Source organism: Canis lupus, chromosome 17, assembly GCF_011100685.1.
Source record: "Canis lupus familiaris isolate Mischka breed German Shepherd chromosome 17, alternate assembly UU_Cfam_GSD_1.0, whole genome shotgun sequence".
NCBI classification, from domain to species: Eukaryota; Metazoa; Chordata; class Mammalia; order Carnivora; family Canidae; genus Canis; species Canis lupus.
In genome coordinates this window covers 22526887-22548302 of record NC_049238.1, presented here as the reverse complement: position 1 = coordinate 22548302, position 21416 = coordinate 22526887, and the positions used below count along the sequence as shown (strand labels likewise).

Genomic DNA, 21416 nt, shown 5'->3' with positions numbered 1-21416 from the left:
GTTAAATATGCTAACATACATGTGAGTTCTCCACAAGAAGGATATAGTGAGTAATGTTCCCTCCCCAATATGAAGAATCTTGCTCTGCTCAGGAACCTGTAGGGGGCTGGTGTTCCATGGAATACTCTTTGGGAAACACTAGTCTATTTCACCCAAGTGTCAAACTGTATCTCAGGCTCTGACCCAGTTTCCATCATTAACACGAGTGGATCTTGGGGCAGGTATCTGAAACGTTTAGAAAAAAAAAAGGGGGTATAAAGGCACAGCAGCCACTGAGTGGGCAAGGCTATTCAGTAAGACTTAGAACCAGAAGACTGAAACATCAGGCCTCACCTGGCCTCCCCTAGAGGGAGAAATAGAGCAAGGCTGAATGTTTCCATTGCCAGCAGAAGACTGCCTGTTTGTATCTGAATCCTAGGAATCTGTCCCATTGGGCTGTAGGGTGGAGCATGTCACCACCCTTCCCCGTACCACACCACCAGGTGTGATTTCCCACACCATGACCTGAAGCCACCCTCTTCTCTAGGCAAAACCCAAACAGCTGGCACCAGCTCATGCTGTTTCTGGATTGTATGTCATAGCTCTGCTTTCTTTCTTCCCCTCTGGCTTCTTTTGTGCTCACAGCCTCAGTAATGTTTGAGGCAAGGTCCAGTTCTGTTCCAGCCCGTTTGAAGCCCTCAATCCAGCTGTGGGGATGGGGAAAGGTGGGGGCTGGGGAGCTGCTAGGACCACAGAGGCTGGTCCTCCTGCTACCCATGCCCCAGGTCCTCTCTCCTGCACCCCCACCTGGGAAGACCTTCCCCTCTGGGGCTGGCCTCAGGGTTGGCCAGAGAACAGCCATAGACTCAACCGTCCCCACACTGTTCCTTCTCACTTTTCTGGAAGAAATGTTCCATTTGAATTCACTTAGCAGGAAAGGGAGGAGGCAAGCATGTTCTCTGGCTGCAAAACTTCTCAGCACTCTGCCCTCTCCTGGCTGGCCTTGTTCTACTTGTTTGGAATTCTGGGCTAATTGCCAATTACTGCGAAACCTCCATAAACACGAACTTCTTTGGGAAAGAAAGAAACTGAAGAACACCCACCCACAGCCAACCACTCACCTGGCTTGCCCTGAGCATTTCTACCTCCTACCTGGAACGCCCCTTTTCTCATCTATCTAATTGGTAATCTGTCAATTCCTACCTTCTCCGGGAGCTTTCCTACTCCCTCTGCTCTATTCCTGTAGCCCTCAGGCATCTTTTATTTTTTCAAGATTTTATTTATTTGAGAGAGAGAGAGCGTGCACATGAATGGGGAGAAGCAGAGGGATAGGGAGAAGCAGACTCTCTGCTGAGCAGGGAGCCTGTTGCAGGACTCGATCTCAGGACCCTGAGATCATGACCTGAGCTGAAGGCAGATGCTCAACTGTCTGAGCCACCCAGGCTCAGCACTTGCCAGTTGAGCATGAGCATCTGCCTATGTTTCCTGGACCTCGCCTCGCACACCTGCCTCAGTGTCTAGTCTGGTGCAGGCACCCGGGAAGGGCTCAGGGCTGGTGAGTCTGTCTCCGTCCTTTCCTCCTGAAGTGGTGTGTTGTATTTCAGGGTTTTCCAGACAGATGTGTACATATAGGTAAAGGCAGAGACGTGAGTACAGAACGACACAGATAAATACATATAGACAGCAGACAGACGGAGATCTTCACATGTGCATATACATGCAAACAGGCAGGTGAAGATTCAGAGGTTTGGTGTTTTTCGGGTGCATTTCATGTTGGATCTGTGGACCCAGGAGTCTGGCAATAACCCTGGTTTTCTTTTTCTGCACAATTAAAGAAAAAAAGTTATCCACAATAAAATACATCCTCTCCACTCACCATGTGGCCACATTTTGCAGAAATACATAGGTTTTCCTTTTGAAAGCCCCTTCCAGATCTGGTCATTGCTCTTTAATATTTATGCATTTACAAGAGACAACCCCTTCACCCAATTTTTGGGACCGAGCACTGGATGGGGGGAAGTGGAGGGTTAACATTACCTATATGACAGCCCCCGATACTGAGTGGTGACATCAGAAAGGTCATCTGGTTTGGAGCCAATTCCATTGCCAGCCTTTGAAAACACATCAAAATCCATAGGAAATTGAGCAAGTCAGAGGAAAGGGACGCAGGCAGTGCCCAACACACTCACTGTGCGGTGTGAGCAGACCCTGGGCTGGAAGTCAGAGACCAGGATTGCATTTCACCACACTCCCTTCCAGCTATCTGCCTTCCCTAAGTCTCAGCTGCCTCCTTACTGGGGACATGACCTGCTGATCTCATGGGATGGTACTGATGACCAAATTGGATCATAGATGTAAAAACAGCTTTGAAAACTCCAAAGTGCTTTGCACATGCGAGACACTGCCATATTATTACTACCAGCGTTATGCTCCTAAAGTTGCCCTAGAAGCATGAAGAAGGAGCCTCTAGATTAGAGTGGGCGGGAGTGGACAGACTTCTCAAACTTCACATTTCTCTTCTGTCCCTCGGGAGCATTCTGTGAAGCAATCTTATAGCCTTAGAAGTGCTGCCAGAAAGTGGTCATCTGGGATGATCAGAGAGTCCTGTTTTTTGGAACTTAGGAGCAGAGCTTTAGCCACAATTGTGGAGACTGCTGCTTCTCATGTAGGTGCAAAGCGGGAATATACGTGAGGCTCTGAGCTATTCTTAAAGCACAATCCAAAGGGAAGAGGGCACCCACACAGGTAGGTTTAGAAGATTTTTTTAAGTTGAAATGACATGTTTTTGTAATTGTTAAAAAAGTCTTATCAGGTGTTCAAAAACCCCACTGTCTGAGACAATTCAGTTCACTCATGAAAAAGATTTTCCCCTTGTACAGCTGATTGAGAAAGTGGCTACAAAATCAAACCACTAGATGGACAGACAGGATAGAGGGGCAGGGTAACGTGGAAGTCAGGGGTGCAGGCCCTGGAACTGGTACAGCCACTCCCACCCCACCTGGGGCCCAAGAGTCCTTACCGTCAGAGAATCCCCCAGAGCAGCCACTACTTGGATATCTGCTGGTCTCAGGGTGTGTACTGGAAAGACAGGGAGACACACCTGAGTCGGTGGGAAGCAACCTGTAGTCAGAGTCTAGAGCTTCCTACTTAAATAAGACCAGAAATGCAGCCCACAAGTGTGTTTGGGCCACAGAAGCAGATGTCATATGACGAGTTTTCCCATAAGAGACCCAACAGAGAGATCTTGGACCTATGGGAAGAGAGGTCCTGAGAGAGAGGCAGGAGAGGGGGTGGGTGGATGGATGGACAATAGGTAGGGCAGAGTGGAAGCTACCACTTCAGTGGCAATGGCTGTGTGGGAGGCTGCTGTGACCCAAGTGCAGGACCCTGTGAGAAATGGACCATTTGAGATGTGGTACAGGGTCTGATGTTCAGCCCATTTAGAACTGCATTCTGGATTTCCACCAAGAATCTGAGAAATAATCATGCCAGGACTTTCCCTGTCCCAAATCTCTTTTGAAGACTCCAAGGAACTTTCTGGTCCTACTGCAGGCAGCAGTAATTGCAGAGTCTGGGGCCACAGGACACCCTGCAGAGCTGGCTTGCTCTTGGGATTCCCTGGGCACCCCACTCCCGGCTCTGGGCCTCAGTGAAGTCACATCACTGGGCTGGGCCAATAAAGGGGAGCGTATGGGGACCGCCGACTAATAGGCTGAATTGAGAGGGCAGCAAACAGTTCCTGGCCTGGTCACCTTGGGTCCTGTGGGGTAAAGATGTCACTGCAGGGCAGAGGGGGACAAGGCAGGGACCTGTCCCAGGCAACCACTCAGATAGGAGGCAAGCACCAGCCAAGTCTTGTCAGAGCACTCACTGGTCTCTGAGTCCTTGCGGAGGGGCCGTGGGTGCTGGTGTATCATAAGGGGCTTACCTGAGGTGGGCATCGAGGCAGAAGGGGCTCTGTCCCTGCATGGCAGCTCGCTCCCATAACCCTGAAGGCACAGAATGAATCGTAGAATCTCAGGGTTGAAAGGGTCCAGAAAGTCTGGTTGGGCATCACACTCGCTCGGAGAGCTTTACCAAACAGATCGATTCCTGGGTCCCACCCTGGAAGGACACTTGTAGAAGCCTCCCTAGGTGATCCCACATGGGGATCAGCTGACCTAGTTCAGGCTGCCCCCCATCATCCAGCGCAAGAATCAGAGCATCAACACAGTGACCCCACCCCAGCCCCTGCCCCCTCTGCTTCTGCAGCAGCTTCATGAGGAGGAAACTATCTTCACCTATGTCTTTGAAGAGGTCTGACTGGCTGGTCTCCACCTGGGCTGTTACCAATATGGCTTATTCTGCCCACTGCCCGGTCAGAAGAGCATCAATCCCCCCGGCCGCCCATCAGGACCCTTGCCCACAATGCCACCCCACCTTGTTGGGCCAGTCCCAGCTCAGGTGCTGCCCACTGTGCTGGGTAGAGAGCCAAAAGGCAGAAACAAGCCCGTACCTGCACTCTGTTCCTGTAGGTGCTCAGAAACGGCCAGAACTGTGAGAAGAGGGCGATGAGCAACTCCAGCAAATTCCGCTTGCTTCCTGCACAACCCGTTGGGCCTCCCCTGCCCACATTCCCAAGCCCCTCCCTGCCAGGCTGACTGCCGTGGGCTCCCTCCCAGGATGCACTGGGCCTTCTCGCAGGAACAAGTAGAATAAATCCTGCAGTGGCTCCCAGGTGAGCCAGTCTGCTTTCCGCCTCCCACCCAGCTGCCTGGGGTCCCCGTATCTCCTCCCTCTCCTCCTTGCCCCTGCCTCTCCCAGCAGAGCACCGCTTTCTGCTTCTGTGTGTGTCCCCTTCTCCCTAGACCCCTTGCCACCCCCTGCCACTCCTACCCTGCCAGGCAAGAAAGTCAGGTGCCTTGATGTCCTGTCCCATGTAAGCTCCAGCTCAGAGGTTCCCAGTCTGATTCTGCTTTGCCTTCCCAGTTCATGTTGGCTTTCCTAGCTCTAGCTTCCATTTGACCAGCCCACACACTGCCCACCACCCCCATCGCCCTAGCAGATATTATTCCAGGTCTCAGTTTCTTGCTTTTCTATCCTGCCATGGAGGCAGTGGCTACATGGAGACAGGGTGTCCTTCTGCTCCATCCCAGCCTTGATGTTCTCCATTACCCCTAGTCTCCAAAATGAGAGCTGAATGGTGCTTCCATTTTCCTGTGCCCTGCTAAGTGCAGCCCAGACTCGTGCTCGGGCTCCTGGGGACATGGAGAGGCAACGGGACACTAGGAACCACCAGCCACCGGGGGCTGTCACCCCTTACGGTCCAACCAGAGGGGTCTCTGTAGATGATTACCTGGAGTCTGGGGTGGGGGTGGGAACTGGGAGTGAAATGAGCTGAGAAACCCAAGAGACTTTAAAATCCTGGAAAAGATGCCTCAGGCCAACAGACCTATTGCAAGGACGCACTTGTCACACTACCTGGTTCGGACATGTGATATTGATCTTGTATTCAAAGTTATACTGTGTTGTCTTCTGGCCAACAGGTTCCAGCTAAAACAAGAAGTGGAAAAAGGGGGCAAGAGTGGAAAGGTCAAGGCTGGGGCAGTGCAGAGGGACACGAGGACTGGGGTTTGTCATCACTACGGTGCAGGGAATCACACGGCCTGAGTGTTGGGCCTCTGCCAGAGTCTTTCTTGAAACTCCAGAGGGCGAATCCTTCTCACCCTCCACCCCCACCCCAGTCATCTTACCACACTGTTCCAGAGGGCACTGGCCGCATGGGCATGAGCTTTGCTGCTGAAGTGGAAACAGTCAGGAGCAAAGAAAGAGTTGTCAGGCAACCCCTCCTGGACACAGGGCAGAAAGGAGGGGCCACGTTATAGGGACATCCAATACACATGATAGTGACACTCAGAGCTGACTGGGCACCATGTGGCTCCCCTTTACCCACGACGCTTGCTTTCTTTACCGAGTTCTTTGGCATGTTCACTTTCTCAAAGAATGGCTGCACAACCACCGTAAAATCCTCCCTTGTGTCATATCGTCCACTCTCAACCAGCTGGTGAGTCCCTTCCTGTGGGAGGCAAAGGAGGGTGAGGGTCAGCCCTGCATCTGCTCGGGCTTGGTGCAATCTCTTTCTCTGCCAAATAATTAAACAGAGTCTGCCCCTTGAGATCAATCTGTAGCAAAATCTCAGCTGATCAGGAACCATCTAGCTACTTTTTAGATCAGCCTTTATCTCAACACCTTGCCCAACCCCTACTGCAATTGCATGTATTTGACCTAGGCTTGGGGGGCGGGGGAGTGGAGAAAGATAAGGAAAAACCTAAGACCTTCAGCTTGATCTCCTTTTAGAGCTTCTGATTAAAGACTGGGGCAGGGGCGGGGCACAGGGTATGAATTTGATTAAATGTCTTTTAGGGATAATCCTTACATTCAATTTATTCTGTCCTACATTTGTTCAGAAAATCAAAGATGAATCAGCAATGACATTTAACACCCATTTATAACACGTGTGCATTGTGTGCGTGCGTGAGCATGCATGCTCCTGCATGCACTTCTTTGAGACTCTCACACCTGTCCAGGAGGGTAACAGAGCTGTTGCTCTCATAGTTCCCACTTGGACTCGGTTCCAGGAGGACCAGTAATCCCATTTCTGGCTCCAGGTTCTGTTAGCCTCTGCCATTTCACAGTTTACCAGATTTCTACCATTTGGGGTTAAGACTGGCTGGAGAAGGAAGTCAGGAGCATTAGTGGGGTAATTTCAGAAGGCACCATGTACTTTTCCCAGGGTCTGCCAGAAAGAAAGCACAAAGCCACTAAGTAGCTGTGTGACTTTCGGCAAGATACTTTCCCTTTCTGGACCTCTATTTCCTCATTTCCTGTAAATGAAGAATGTTTGGCAAGGCCTCGATGAGCCCTTACATCCCTTCCAATGCTACTGCTTACTCTGTGGATCAGCCACAATGGCTCACAGTGGAACCATGCACCTCCTGAGAAAAGAAATAGTGCCTAGAATGCCTGGCATATGGTGATTATTAATAGCAATGATCACCTCCGCGGAGTGTGATGGGAGCCATAGCTTTTGCAGAAAGTAGGGAGAGGATTTTGAGAGCAGGCATGATGGCCTCCTGTTGCTGACCATGAACTTTTCCTAGATCTCAGTAGTAATGAAGATTAGATCTGGGAACAGCATTTGAATCCACTTCCTATGTTTGGAAAAACTCCACTATATAAGAGCAGCCTGCCCCCCACTGTACAGGGTGAGAAAGACAAATGCTGGCTCTCCCAATGACCCTCACACTAGGGCTTAGGTACATGGCCAGGGGCCCTCCAGAACTAGTGCTAGGAAGATGGACAGCACAGAATCCTCTCTGCTGAGGGTGGCAGCTACATTTTGTTCCTAGAAGCAGGGTGTCTCCACTGAACTAGTTCTTTGTCCTGATTTTGATCTTCATGGCTTGACCTCTAGAATTTCATGATGCGGTGATTTCTGGTGGCACAGCCTCAGATCCAAGCTTTTTAACTCTTCCAGACAGTTTGCTTAAATAATACAACTGCTTCAATTCACTAGCATTGCATACGTTTTTGTTGTTTGCACCCAAGAACTTATTCCACCTGGAATAGGTTTGCTCTCATGGCCATCGCCTTGGCTGCCTTCCTTTTCCTGGTGCGGGTCATGGACTTCCTCACCAGAGGCAGAGAGGTGCCTGCCCATAGCAGAAGGAAGTGCAGCTGGGGAGTCACCCAGAGTATTCGTTCCCCTGAGGCCTGACACCCCTGATGAGTGCAGTTGCCTCAAAGCAGGGAAGTGGTTCTGCTCCAAGGAATCCATGCATTTGAAGGATGGATCCACCCTGGTAGCTGTTTGTAGCTTACTCTAGAAGAGCGAGAAGGCTACCATTGCCCTCTTGAGTGACTGGATGATTATTTTTGGGGAAACTCAAGATAATCAAGGGAGCCAGCTGCTCTGGTCAAAGTGCACGGAAAAAGGCCTAAAATGAACAAACCACAGGATGTCTGGAGATCATCTGCTGACTCTCTTTCTCTCTGTGTACCTCAAAAACACCTGTTTCCGTGGGAGAAGAGGGCAGAGGAAATGCATGTTATCTCACTGAATCCTCTAGACTGTCTTAGGTGGAAAGGGTTTCTCAGCCAGGAGTCAGAAACACACACACATTCTCCGTGGACAAATGTTTTGTGTGTGTGTAAGGCCAGGAACTGAGATTTGGTGAAGTGTGTTCAGTGACTTGGCTCTACAGCTTGAGGTGAATAAACTGAATCACAGTCCCTGTGACTTTTCAGGGTGTCTTTAAATCTGCAAACTGGTCAGTGGTAACCTCACACCTCACACTGGATGGTTGGGGTCAAGTTAACATAAGCATGACCTCATTTTCTAACCAGTGCAATCAAACCACACAGCAGTTCCTGTTCAGTGTTAGGACACTTTCCCAGCTTACCTGATATTTCTTATTCACTTCAATGAGGGAGGCCAGTTCTGTCGAGTTATCATCAAATTTCAGGACACAGGGGCACAGATTCCTGCAGATCAAACCAAAGAGTAGGCCTTATGCTACCAAGATCCCCATCTGAATGCATGACACTGACTTGAGATTGAGAATATATTTGACTTGGAGGTATCAGGAGTCTGTGCTAGTGGAGGTCCCGGCTGGCTAACCTGCCAACTGTGCCAGGTGAAGCTGGAGAAAGTTCTCCAGAACTGCATTTTCTCATGAAAATGAAACAGTTACTTCTGACATCTGCAGGAGTGACTTACAGAGCTGAGTTGCAGAATGAATGAGGACAGACCATGCAGCACAGATAAGGCATACCTACCTTTAAATACTAACAGTGACACCCACAATCAACACAGGGGCTCACACATCCTAATGCTTACCATGCCAAGAGCTTTATAGGATTAGCCCCTTTAATCCTCTTAGCTATCCAAGAAGTTGTATTATCAACCCCATTCTATAGGTGAGAAAACTAAGGCTCAGTGTGGTTAAGTACTTGCTCAGAGTCACACGGATACTATGTGTGGGAGCCAGGACTTGAACTCAAGCCTGTCTGGTCTGAACCTGAGCTCTTAATCCCTGGTTAAACTGCTTCTGTCCAGTCTGTACCTCTCCTCTGGTTGGCATCTTGCATATCTGGGCTTTGGGTCCAGGGGGTGGGTGAAGCGGGAGAGGGGATGACAGTGTGGATGGCTCAGAGTAGACTCGTGTCTCCAAGGAAAGCACAACCATTGAGACAGAACAGCAGAGAGGCAGCAGGACAAGGTGACCCTGAGGCTGCCTAACCTGACAGTCAGTGACTTGGCCATTTCAGAGCTGAGAACAGACCTGGCGAATCCGTTAGCTTTCTGAACCATTAGCTTTAATTGCCTAAAAACCCTGCAGTGACTGGTCGTAAGAAATTTTGGGGTAAGCTGCTCTGAAATGAATACACTGAACCCCCTGTGTGGCCCAGTGACTGGAGAAAGTGGGAGCCAGAGGATGAGTCAGCAGCTGAAAATATAGCACGCCTGACACCAGCTGCGTTAATAGGCATGTGTCATCCCGCAGCCATCCTCCTGCTCATGGTGTCCTCAGGCCTTCCCTGGGGGGCTGGGGGCTATGCAGTCTGGGCCCCCAGGTGAGGTTTGACATGCATCTTCAGGGTAGCAGCCAAGGTACCCCTTAATTTCCAAGGGCAAATCTCTTCCTTGTGAATTATTCATTCAGTCAGTCAGCAAACAGCCATGGAGCCCCTGTGCTGTGCTGGCATGACTCAGACAGAGGTCAGGGCTGTAGGGGAGAGGCACATGAATAATCACCACGTGGTGTCTCGGGGCTGCCGTGGGGGCCCGTAGAGGGCTACAGAGCTGGGGTGGGGCACAGCCATCGGGACCTAGGCTAACAGTCCACGGAAGGCCTTACAGGAAGAATGCTGATACGTTCGTGCTTGGGTTAGAAGGCTGTCTTGATCCTGAAGGTCATGGAGATGTGTAATATTAGAGAGGGAGCCACCTTTGTTTGGCTCTGGAGACTGGGGATGAAGAAGGCCTTTCAAAGGCCTTCCAGGATCAGGGCTCTCTGTCCTCAGGGAAGATTGTTCCCGGATTCCCATTTGACCACGCTCTCCTCTAACAAGTGACAATAGTCCTACAGTTGTGAGTGCCTAGAACATCCACATCAGAGAGGCTCCTTCTGTCCTGGAGATGGGCCTCTAAGGAGAGGGAAGCTCTGGACACACCTTGTGGTGGCCAGGGAGCCTGGCCCACACCGGCCCACTCCATTCCTCACACTTGACTCTTCCCTCCTGGGAGGATTGGACGGTGTCCTGAGCTGCCAGGACAATAGGAGTGCGATTGGGTTGTAAGCACGTACTCTGAGGGTAGCTGAAGCCCTCACCAGGGTCACGAAAACCCAATAGGCTTTGTCAGGTTAGAAAGTGCGGTGGTCTTAGCACTCTTCTCCCATCTGCCATTGGGCTTTCTAACAATCAAAGTTACTTTCTGCTAAGGGTCCCATGGCACTTTAGGCACCAGAGGGCAAAGCTTCCTTCTCACCTGAGGATCAGCCTTGGACAGTTGACTTTCTTCTCCTGGTACAGCTCCCTCAGGTTGATGATCTCCAGAACCTTTACCAGATTCACAAATGCCCGAGGAACCTGAGCAAAGGCAAGACCAGTCCCCAGGAAGATTGAGACTGGCAGCTCCAGTCTCTCATCTGGGCCCAGGGTCAGCCCTCCTGCTGGATACCAGATCTGCGGTGTTTCATGTGGTTCACTTCCTTCATCTCTCCTGTCTTGCCTCCCCCAGTTGACACCTATGTGTTCAGGCTTCCAGGACCAGGACAACAGCATGGTCAGTGCTGGCCTCCACAGAAAGGGAGGCAGGAAGCCAGAGCTACCTCTGGGCCAGGCCTGAGACCCAAGAAGGACTGTGCTTGAGCTGCTCAGAGGCCACACAGTCCAGCCTACACACCTCAGCATGAAGGATGTCCAGAGCCTTCCTGATGTTGTCCGTGAAGTTCTGGGGAGAATAGCGGACCTGCAGGAAGAGGAAAGGTCCAAAACCATTCACCACCCAATCTCTCTGTGGACCAGGGCCACTTCATGTCTTGGGTCCCGTCCTTCTTGATTTTCAGCCAGAATGGGTAACACTGAAACACAAGGTTTGCCTTTGGGGCCGCCAGCCTCCATACCAATCCCACTGTTCTTGTGCTGGTCATAGTTGTGACCCCCAGGGAAACCTTTTTTTTTTTTTTCTCCTGCATAGTTATGGAAAGCTCTGAATCCACTTCACATTAACCAGATGTAGGGACTTAGCTAAAGCATATCACATCTCTGGGGCCCTCTAGAATGGGGTGTTAGAGCACAGGACCTCTAAGATCTCCTGCAACTTGAATGTTCTCTGGTCCTATGGCCTGAGCTCTTCTGCTTAGAGCCTCAAAAGCCTGGGGATCTACTGCCCAATTGAATCACTTAAGGAGATAATGGTAGGAGAAGAGGATCCTGTGAACCCCCTTTCCAAAGCATAAACACATTTTAATCATATTTCTTTGTATCTCCATACTTGGTGGCTTTTATTTAAGTAGAACCCTTTTCTCTGGCTGAAATCTAACCAAAAGCCCTGCCTACCAAGTGAATCAAAATTGTAGCATTCAAGAAGTGAGGTCCTACCTGCTTCGGTGACAGTCCCAGGCCCATGGTGAGCCAGTCACATCACAGTCTGAAAACCCCAGATTCTGGTGACTTTGATGCCAGGAGAGCAGGCTGTGAGGGGTCTGGGGGGCAGGATTGCCCCTTAGGGCAGAAGTTCCCAAGGCTCAGGCAAGACTCTCTACTTCCTAAATTTTGCTCTGCTGGTCCTCTTTCTGCTTATGTCCTCATTTCTAGCTCTAGTTGGAAGTTCTCCTGCTCCGTATACACCCCTGACTCTCCTCCCTACAAAACACCAATTCCCATGGCAATTCTTACTTCAGGGTTCTCTTCCATGAGTATCACTACAACCACACCATGACATTGTCCTTATCATGTTATGGTGAATTGTCTGTGTCTCCCTCTCTAACTGTGAGTTCCTTGAGGACAGAGCCTTGAGGCTTAGCTCCCAGTACAGTGCCTGGCATACTATACACACCCAGCAAATGCTACTAGGCATTAAAAACATTCTGTTTATCAGATAATTCTATAAACACAACTAAATGGAAAATAAGAATTAGGCAACATAGTTGAGAAAGTGTTAGTTTACTTAATACAAGGGGTTTTTAGAAATCAGTAAGAGAATAATAAATACCTTAACAGAAGATGTCATATAGAATTAATCAGGAGAGATTCAAATGAGCATTAAACAAGTGAAATAAAGGTTTATTCCTCCTTAATCAAATAAATGCGGATCTTGAAAACAAGATACAGGTTTTTCATTTATTAGATTAGCAGCTATTAAAACAAATAACATACAAGGACAGATGGAGCATGAGGAAGTAGATATAACTGATACCAACATTCTGGAAGCAATTTGGCAATCCGTATCCAAAGCACTGAAAATGTGCAAAGTCCGCCCAGAATAAGATGGATGGATAAATATATGTTAAGTTAATGCAGCAAAATGTTAACAACTATAAAATCTAGGCAGTGGGTATATGGGCCCTTACTGCACAATTCTTTCCATTTCTCAGTATGTTTGGAAATTTTCATGATAAAACATTAGGGGAAATGTACATATTGTCTTGCTTCAAAGTCTTACTAAGAATATACATCAGGAAACAATCGTGGATGCATCTAAAGATGGATGTTTCTCCTGCTGTTATTTATAACAGGCATAATTAGAAGCAATATAAGCTAAGTATGCAATAATTGGGGACAGTTAAGCATAGCCAATATTGGTTATGGGCTACAGTCATTAGGAATTATTTTATGGAAAATTGACTACTGACATAGGAGTATCTTCCCAATGGATTGCTACTGAAAAAAAGCAGACCACCAAACAATATTTCCAAAATGACGCTATTTTTAGCAAACAATAAAGCAAGTTTTCCATTTTCACAGACACTTAACAAAATGTTAGCAATGGTATTTCTGGATGCTGTAATTATGGAAAGTATTTTTTTCTCTGTGCTTTGATGTGTTTCTACTGTGCATTGCTTATAAAATAAAAAAAAATTTAAAAACCTATTATTTTTAAAGTCAGCTGAATTGAATGGAGAAGAGGTGCGGGCATGCCCAGCATAGGCAGAAAAGGCAGAAGTTATAAGAAGGCCCATCTGGGCTTAACAAAGAAACACTACAAAAAAAAATTTTTACCTGCTTATAATACTAATTAGGGCAAATTAAAAAGCTGCCCATCGCTGGGAATATTAAACAGCTAGAGTCTAGGAAAGGCATTTTCCTGCCACAGGTGGGAGAGTGGTCAATAGGGTTAGGATTTGTGGGGTTTCTTCCAGCCCAGAGATTCCAGGGTTCCAGGAAGAAGCACCACACCCACAGCAGCCTCGCTCTTGAAGTTCCCTTCGGCTTGGAATGAGTTGGCTCTGAACCTTGTCTAAATGCTTGCATTAGAAAATCAACTTTTCCATCCAAAATAGAGACAGTAAGGCAGGTCAGTGCCGGAAAAAGGAGCTGACTTACAATGATCTCTATGAAGATACACCTGATTTTCCTAGATCCTTGGAATGTTATCTTGATTTCTAGAATGATATGATCAGATTCCCTGTAATGAAACCTAATCAAAATCAATTTTCATAACCAGCTCTGTTGAATCTTTCAACAGAGGTGAATGCACTCTTGGTCTCGGGGTTAATCCCAGGCCACAAGCCCCAAGTCCCAACCCTGCCACACTGCTCTAGCCACCTGGTGTGGAAATCTCTCCCTCAGGGAATCTTGAGATAAGGGCCTGGAGACTCACCGGGTCACTGCAGAAATCACAGAGATCGTTGCCTCCTATGAACAGTGTTATTATCTTCCAATCTTCCTGAAAATTTATCTTCTGAAATGAATAGGAAACAAGTTAGTGACCTGCTCCAAAGTCAAGAAGACTACAAAGTGCTGAACACTGGCAGGGATGGGTGTTTACATACCAGAGGGTTTAATGGACACTAATATTTTCTATTCTTTGGCTTTGGGGTCCTGAGGTCATAGGTCACAGGTGCCAGATCCCTTGTTTCTTTTTTTTTTTTTTTTTAACTTTTTTTTTTTAATATTTTTTATTTATTTATGGTAGTCACAGAGAGAGAGAGAGAGAGAGAGGCAGAGACATAGGCAGAGGGAGAAGCAGGCTCCATGCACCGGGAGCCCGATGTGGGATTCGATCCCGGGTCTCCAGGATCGCGCCCTGGGCCAAAGGCAGGCGCTAAACCGCTGCGCCACCCAGGGATCCCAGATCCCTTGTTTCTAAAGGTGGATTCTCTGGATATCCACGTGGCCTCATCCTTTACCCCAGGGCTAGCCCTGCCTCACAGATTTCTCTTGCTCACTCCCTCTTCCGGGGAATGCTACCTCAAGCAGCCCCAGGTGGCACTTCCCCCAGAATTACCGTGTCATTCTTCATCAGGTCCACCAGCCTCCTGGCCTGAACAGGTAAATCCCTGTGGGCACACATGCAAAAACACCATGTGAGGAGCAGGGACTATGAAGCAGGGTCAGGGAGGGGACTTCAGAGAGATAGCAGGAATGAATATGTAGCAGGACAGCTGGACTGAAGGCCATGCTCCTGTCCCTCTGGAGGTGGAGGGCTGGGTGGGGGAATTGTGACTGTGATTTGGGAAGGGCTAAACATTCCGCCTATGAGGGGGTGACTTGGTGGATGTTTCCTCATTGGCCTACTGTCTCCTCTAAGCCAGGCTCATTCGGGGCAAACAGAAGGCTGCATGTGCATGCCATGCATGACATGAAATGGCTGGGTATGGGACTGATTCTATACGTGCCACGAGCTTCACCTCAAGGGTACCTTCACCCTCAAGGTGACATGGTCAAGTCAGACACACCTGGGTCTGACATTTGGTTGCTTCCTGCTAACTGTAGGAATGTAACTTAAGTTCCCCATCCCAAAAAACTTCAAACATGGAGATAAACCTTTCTATCTTAAAGGGCCATGAGGAGCAGCAAATGAGAAGAGCAGAACAGCTGCATGGAGTAAGAGCCATGGTTGGTGTCAGGCAGCATGGGGCTGACTCCTGCTCCAGCAGTGAGACCTTCACCAAGTAGGTAACTTTACAAACCCTTGCTTTGGTCCTGTGGCAGATGGGGAGGGTAAGCATCCCTTCTTCACAGAGTTGTTGGATGGATTTAATAAAGAACCTAGAGCAGCATGTGGTGAGCATCCATATCAGAAATGGTCCATTGAATTACTTCTATCACCACCACCACTGTCACCACCACCATCCCTAGTCTCTGGCACCATCCCGGCAGGAAACAGTCATTGTCATATCTTAACTATTAGCCCAGCCGGCTTGGTCTTAGTCACAAGGGACTAGGTATCGGACCCCCAGGTGGGGATTTTGGGTAAGCCACTTAACCAACCGGAGTCTTGGTTTCCTTATCTGTATGTCTAAAGCCATCAGGGCACATGCCTTGGGGACCAGAGTCTGTTGATTACTTGACCTCTCTGAGCCTCAATATCAGCATTAAGAATAACTGCATGTCTCACCTACTAACAGTGACTGCACGGAACACAGGGCTAGTAAATATGAAGGTGCCTGGTATGTTGGACCCTGCTATTATGTACAAGGGCTTATCACGGGAGCTGGGGGGAGGCCTGCTGGGCACAAGGACAATCGGCCATGTGGTCAAGGTGATGCATTTGTTCAGGCCACTTTGCCTCTTTGTTCTAGTTTCTTCACCTGTAACATGGGAGTAATAATGTCTAACTCCTCCCTATGGTCCAAGATGTGCTTGGACAAATGGGTTATTTGCACAAAAGGGCCCTATGGCCTTGAGGAAAGCAGCAGAAATCCAGGGCCACACAAATCATGAATTTTATGTTCTCCACCAAGGTTTTCTAATTGGATGCCTCCCTGACCTAATCATGCTTAGAAATGCCCCTCTGGATACCACTAGCTGATGTATGCTTGGAAAAAAAGCAAAATTATGGTAACATTAAAGTCAAAAATTTTAGGCAGTCAATTGGTAGCTTTTGACCCTTCCCCCACCAAAAGGAAAACTTCAAAGCCACAGAATTCCTTATAAAACTGATTAGGTTTTGTAAAATCTCCAATTTGTATTATTCCGGTCATGAATAAATGAGAGTTACTCAGATAGCTTGTAGATTCAGGATGGTGTTGAGAGCTGGCCAGATGATGTCAGAAAATCTGGGAACCAAACACAGAATTCCTAGGGACTATATGTTAAGGAGGTTTGTGATTATTTTGGAAGAAAAATAGGATTAAGAAACAGAGATGATCTTCCCATATTTTTCCTAGATTGAGTGTGATATTCACTTTTCTCTGACCAGGTAGCGAATCTAGGAGCATCTCACATTTGGGGACCATGGAGAGAAATGGAGGCATAGGGCCCAGGAAAGCCTATCCTGCTCTTGGGAACCTGCCATCCAGTGTGCATGGACTGTAACATGATGGTTCCGTTGCTCATCAACAGTTTACCTGGGTAAGTCCTGCAACCCTGCTGCATTGCTGCTGGAACCACCATCCTGACCCAATAGGTGTATGTGACTTACAGGCCCCCAGAACTTTCACATTCAACATGACATTGAGCCTCATAACCACCCTGTGGGAGAGGTTCACAGCCAGCCCCATCTTGGAGGCTAGGGCTTAGGGAGGCAGGGGTGGGGGTGGAGTAGGACATGTACACCAGGGCTCAGACTCAGGGCTTCCTTCCCAGGAGTGCTCTTTCAATAGACCAGGAAGGATGCAAAGTGTAGAGCTTGAAAAGACTGCCTGGAAAGTATGTCTGAGGAAGGGATGGAGAAGAAGACATAAAAGATGAAGCATTAATGGAGTAATAAAAACTGGAACTCCAAATGAGCCCTTAATACCACGGTCTTCTGTGGACATGAGATTTAGAGATGAGGCAAAGTAATTTGCTCAAAGTATATATCTGGCATCAGAGCAAACTGTGACTAGTTCCTGGGGTGGGGTTGGGCTAGTAGGTTTCTGTGTCCCACAGGGAGGGACACCCCAGGAGAGCCCACCCAGTGTGGTCTTTGACCCCCAGACCTTTCCCTTGGACCAAGCCCCCCAGCCTTCAGCCATATGCCCCAGGCCAGGCCAAACCCCTGGAGGATCACCAGAGGATCTGTGTGGTCACCCCCCAAGGCTCCCCTGCTCACTCGGCTCGGTCTCCTGCTACTGCCTGATTTAGGAAGGCTCCAGGACTGTTTTCTTTCCCAGTGCCAACAGAGAAGCCTCTCAGGGAAGGGTTGAATTCCCGGAGAATATCTGGAAATATAAAGAAGAGATATGCTTAGTAACTACCCCCAAATCATCTTCAAATTCTTTTGATAAGTGCCAGTGCATGTTACAGACAAGGAACTCTCACCCTTAAAACTTTTAACTTAACTCTTCTCTCAACATGGAAAGAAAGTGTCCAGAAGGCTGATGCTTAACCACATGGGCAACACACACAGGTGCTTAATGAATTATTGTTGGATAAACGTGAGCCTGGATTTGGTGTTTCTATCATGCATTTTTCTCGTTTTCTTTGCAAAGATTTTATTTATTTGAGGCCAGACAGAGAGACAGAGACAGAGAGAGAGTACAAGCAGGGGGAGAGCAGCAGAGGGAGAGGGAGAAACAGGCTCGTCACTAGGCAGGAAGCCCGACTTGTGGCTCAATCCCAGAACTCTGGGATCATGACCTAAGCTGAAGGCAGATGCTCAACCGACTAAGCCACCAAGATGCCCCTCTTTTTCTGTTTCCTAAATACATAATAGTTTTTTGAGATATAATTCACATACCATAATATTCACGAAGTACAGTTCAATAGCTCTTAGTATATTCACAGAGTTGTGCAACCATCACCATAATCAACTTTACAACATTTTCGTCACCCCAAAAAGAAACTGTACTCAGTACCAGTCCCTCCCCATTCCCTCCAACCCTGTGGTGACCATCAATCTACCTTCTCTCATATAGCCTTGCTTATTCTAGACATTTCATATAAATGAATTCATAGCACATGTCTTTTGTGACTGGCTTCTTTGGCTTAACATAATGTTTTCAGTGTTTATCCATGTTATAGCATAGATCTGCACTTCATGGCTTTCATTGCCAAATAAATCCCTCAAATGGATATGTCACATTTACCCATTCATCAGTTGAAGGATTTGGATAGTTCCTACTTTCCTGGCTATTATGAATAGTGATACTGTGAATGTTTTTGTACTAGTTTTTGTGTGACTCTCTCTTGGATATATATCTAGAAGCAGAAATGATGGATCATATGATAGCTTGATAGCTCTGTTTAATCTTTTGAAATATTTACAGATCTTTTCCCAAAGGATCTGTGCCAATTTACCTTCCCATCAGAAGCATATGAGGGTTTTAATGTCTGCACAGCCTCACCAACCTTCACCTTTTAAAAAATAACCACTCTGGTGGATGTGAGATGGTATCTCATAATGGTGTGGTGTGCATTGATGGTTTCTAATGTTGAGCATCTTTTCACGTGCTTATTGGTCATTTGTATACCTTGTTTGGAGAAATGTATACTCAGATTCTTTGCCCATTTTAATTGGCCCAAATTGAATTATCTTATTTTTGAGTTATAAGAGTTCTTTTCTAGATACGTTTCTTATCAGGTATTATTTCCAAAATTTTCTTTCACTCTTCAGGTTTTTACTTTTTTTCTAAAAAGATTTATTAATTTATTTATGAGACAGAGAAAGAGAAAGAGGCAGAGACATAGGCAGAGGGAGAAGCAGGCTCCCTGCAGGGACCCTGATGTGAGACTGGATCCTGGGACTCTGGGATCATGTCCTGAACTAAAGGAAGATGCTCAACCACTGAGCCACCCAGGTGCCCCTCCTTTTACTTTCTTTCCTTTTTTTTTTTTTTTTAAAGATTTTATTTATTTATTCATGAGAGACAGAGAGATAGAGAGGCAGAGACACAGGCAGAGGGAGAAGCAGGCCGCATGCAGGGAGCCCGATGTGGGACTCGATCCCAGGTGTCCAGGATCACGCCCTGGGCCGAAGGTGGCTCTAAACCGCTGAGCCCCCGGGCTGCCCTCCTTTTACTTTCTTGATGGTATCCTTTGAAACTCAAAAGTGTTTAATTTTGTCCGATCTATTTTTTCTTTTGTCACTTGTGCTTTTGGTGTTATATCTAAGAAGGTTTTTTTTTTTTTTTTTTAGCCCAAGGTCATGAAGATTTGTTTCCATATTTTCTTCTAACAGTGAATTTTAGCTCTTACATATAAGCTTATGACCCATTTTGCATTAATTTTTATATATGATATGAGATAGGAGTCCAACTTCATCCTTTTGCATATGGTTATATAATTATCCTAGCACCATTTATTGAAAAGACTATTCTTTCCCTATTAGTCTTGGTACTCATGTTGAAAATGAGTTAGTCATAGTATGAGGGTTTATTTATGGACTTTTAATTCTATTCCATTGATTTATATGGTTATCCTTATGCCAGCATCATGTTGTCTTAATTATTGCAGCTTTATAAATTTTGAAATTAGGGAGTGTGAGTCCACTGAATTTGTTCTTTTTAAAGTTTATCTTGACTATTCTGGGTCTCTTAAATTTCCCTATGAATTTTAGAATCAGCTTACCAATTTCTGCTAAGAAACCAGCTGGAATTTTGATAGAAATGATATTGAATCTATAGATTAAATTGGGTGATATTGTCATCTTAATAATATTAACATGGGATGTCTTTCCATTTATTTAGTTCTGATTAAATTTCTTTCAGCAATGTTTAGCAATCTTAAGAGTATAAAGGATATACTTAGTTTGTTAAACTTATTCCTAAGTATCTTTTGATGCTATTGTAGGTGGAATGTTTTTTTTTTTAATTTCATTTTTAGGTTAACTGCCAATGTAGAGAAATACAATTAATTTCTGCATATTGGACAGCCCGGGTGGCTCAGCGGTTTAGTGCTGCCTTCAGCCCTGGGCGTGATCTTGGAGACCTGGGATCGAGTCCCGCGTGGGGTTCCCTGCATGGAGCCTGCTTCTCAACCTCTGCCTCTCTCTGTCTCTCATTAATAAATAAAATCTTTAAAAAATAATAACAATTTCTGCATATTGACATTGTACCCTGAAATCTTGCTGAATGCATTTATTCTAATAATTTTTAGTGGATTCCTTAGGATCCTATATTTAAGATCATGTCATCTGCAACTACAAACAGCTTTATTCTATTTCTAATCTTGATGCCTTTTATTTTCTTGCTCAACCGCCTTTTATTTTCTTGCTTAACTGTCTTGACTAGAACCTCCAGCATAATGTTGAATAAAAGTGGCAAGAGTATACATCTTGATCTCAGAAGGAAAACATCCTGCCTTTCCCCATTAAGCATGATGTTAACTGTAGGCTTTTGCAGATGTCCTTTATCAGATTGAGGAAATGTCCTTCCATTCTCAGTGTGTAGAGTGTTTTTACCATGAGAGGATATTAGTTTTTGTAAAATACTTTTTCTCCTCAATTGTAATGATTGTGTAGTTTTTTTTGTCTTTTATGCTTTTTTTTTTAAAAAAATAATATTATTTGAGAGAAAGAAAGTATGAGCATTGGGGAGGGGCAGAGGGACAATCAGACTTCCCTCTGAGCAAGGAGCCTGACGCAGGGCTCAATTCTAGGACCCTGAGATCATGACCTGAGCTGAATGCAGATGCTTAACTGAGTCACCCAGGCACCCCTGTCCTTTATGCTTTTATACAGTGTCTTATATTATTTTTTTTACTTGAAACTAACCTTGTATTCCTAGGGATAAATCTCATTTGGTCCTGGGCTATAATCCTTTATATATGCTGCTCTACTTTGCTTGCTAGTGTTTTGTTGAGGATTTCTGCACATATATTCAAAAGAGGTACTGGTCTGTAGTTTTCTTTCCTTGTGATATCTTTGCCTTATTTGTTATTAAGAGAATACCAGTCTCATAGAATGAATTGGGTAGCAGTCCCTCTTACTCCATTTTTGGGAGGAGTTTGTTAAGAATTGATGTAAATTCTTCTTTCAGTGTTTGATAGAGTTCACTACTGAAGCCGGAAAAGCCTGGCCTTTCTTTGGTGTGAAGTTTTAAAATTCATTCTCTTTGTTATAAATCTATTCAGATTTTCTATTTTGTCTTAAACCAGTTTCAGTAATTTGTGTCTTTCTAGGAATTTTACCATTTCCTCTAAGTTATCTCATTTATTGGCATACAATTGTTCAAAATCATCTCATAATCCTTTTTATTTCTGTAGTAATGTTTCCTTTTCTGTTCCTGATTTTGAGGTCTCTTCTTCACACCCCTCTTGATCAGTCTGGTTAAAGCCCTGTCATTTGGTTGATCTTTTCAATCTCA

At 46.4% G+C, this 21416-nt stretch overlaps 1 protein-coding gene across 7 annotated transcripts in view; it reads right to left on the bottom strand.

Moving 5' to 3' along the window:
- PLB1 (phospholipase B1) overlaps positions 1 to 21416 on the bottom strand; it is a 136965-nt gene that overhangs the window by 40767 nt on the left and 74782 nt on the right. For all 7 annotated transcript variants that reach the window (XR_005372266.1, XR_005372268.1, XR_005372267.1 and 4 more), the window contains 13 exons: positions 17225 to 17333; positions 14474 to 14525; positions 13847 to 13927; positions 10928 to 10993; positions 10511 to 10611; positions 8421 to 8502; positions 5930 to 6034; positions 5712 to 5807; positions 5440 to 5511; positions 4475 to 4513; positions 3908 to 3968; positions 2999 to 3057; positions 2017 to 2090 (listed from right to left, as the gene is read on the bottom strand). Coding sequence is in view for 3 of the 7 variants with exons in the window: in XM_038561153.1 (XP_038417081.1) it covers positions 2017 to 2090; positions 2999 to 3057; positions 3908 to 3968; positions 4475 to 4513; positions 5440 to 5511; positions 5712 to 5807; positions 5930 to 6034; positions 8421 to 8502; positions 10511 to 10611; positions 10928 to 10993; positions 13847 to 13927; positions 14474 to 14525; positions 17225 to 17333 (997 nt within the window). In the remaining 4 variants the exon portion in view is untranslated. The remainder of the gene's footprint in view (positions 1 to 2016; positions 2091 to 2998; positions 3058 to 3907; positions 3969 to 4474; positions 4514 to 5439; positions 5512 to 5711; positions 5808 to 5929; positions 6035 to 8420; positions 8503 to 10510; positions 10612 to 10927; positions 10994 to 13846; positions 13928 to 14473; positions 14526 to 17224; positions 17334 to 21416) is intronic.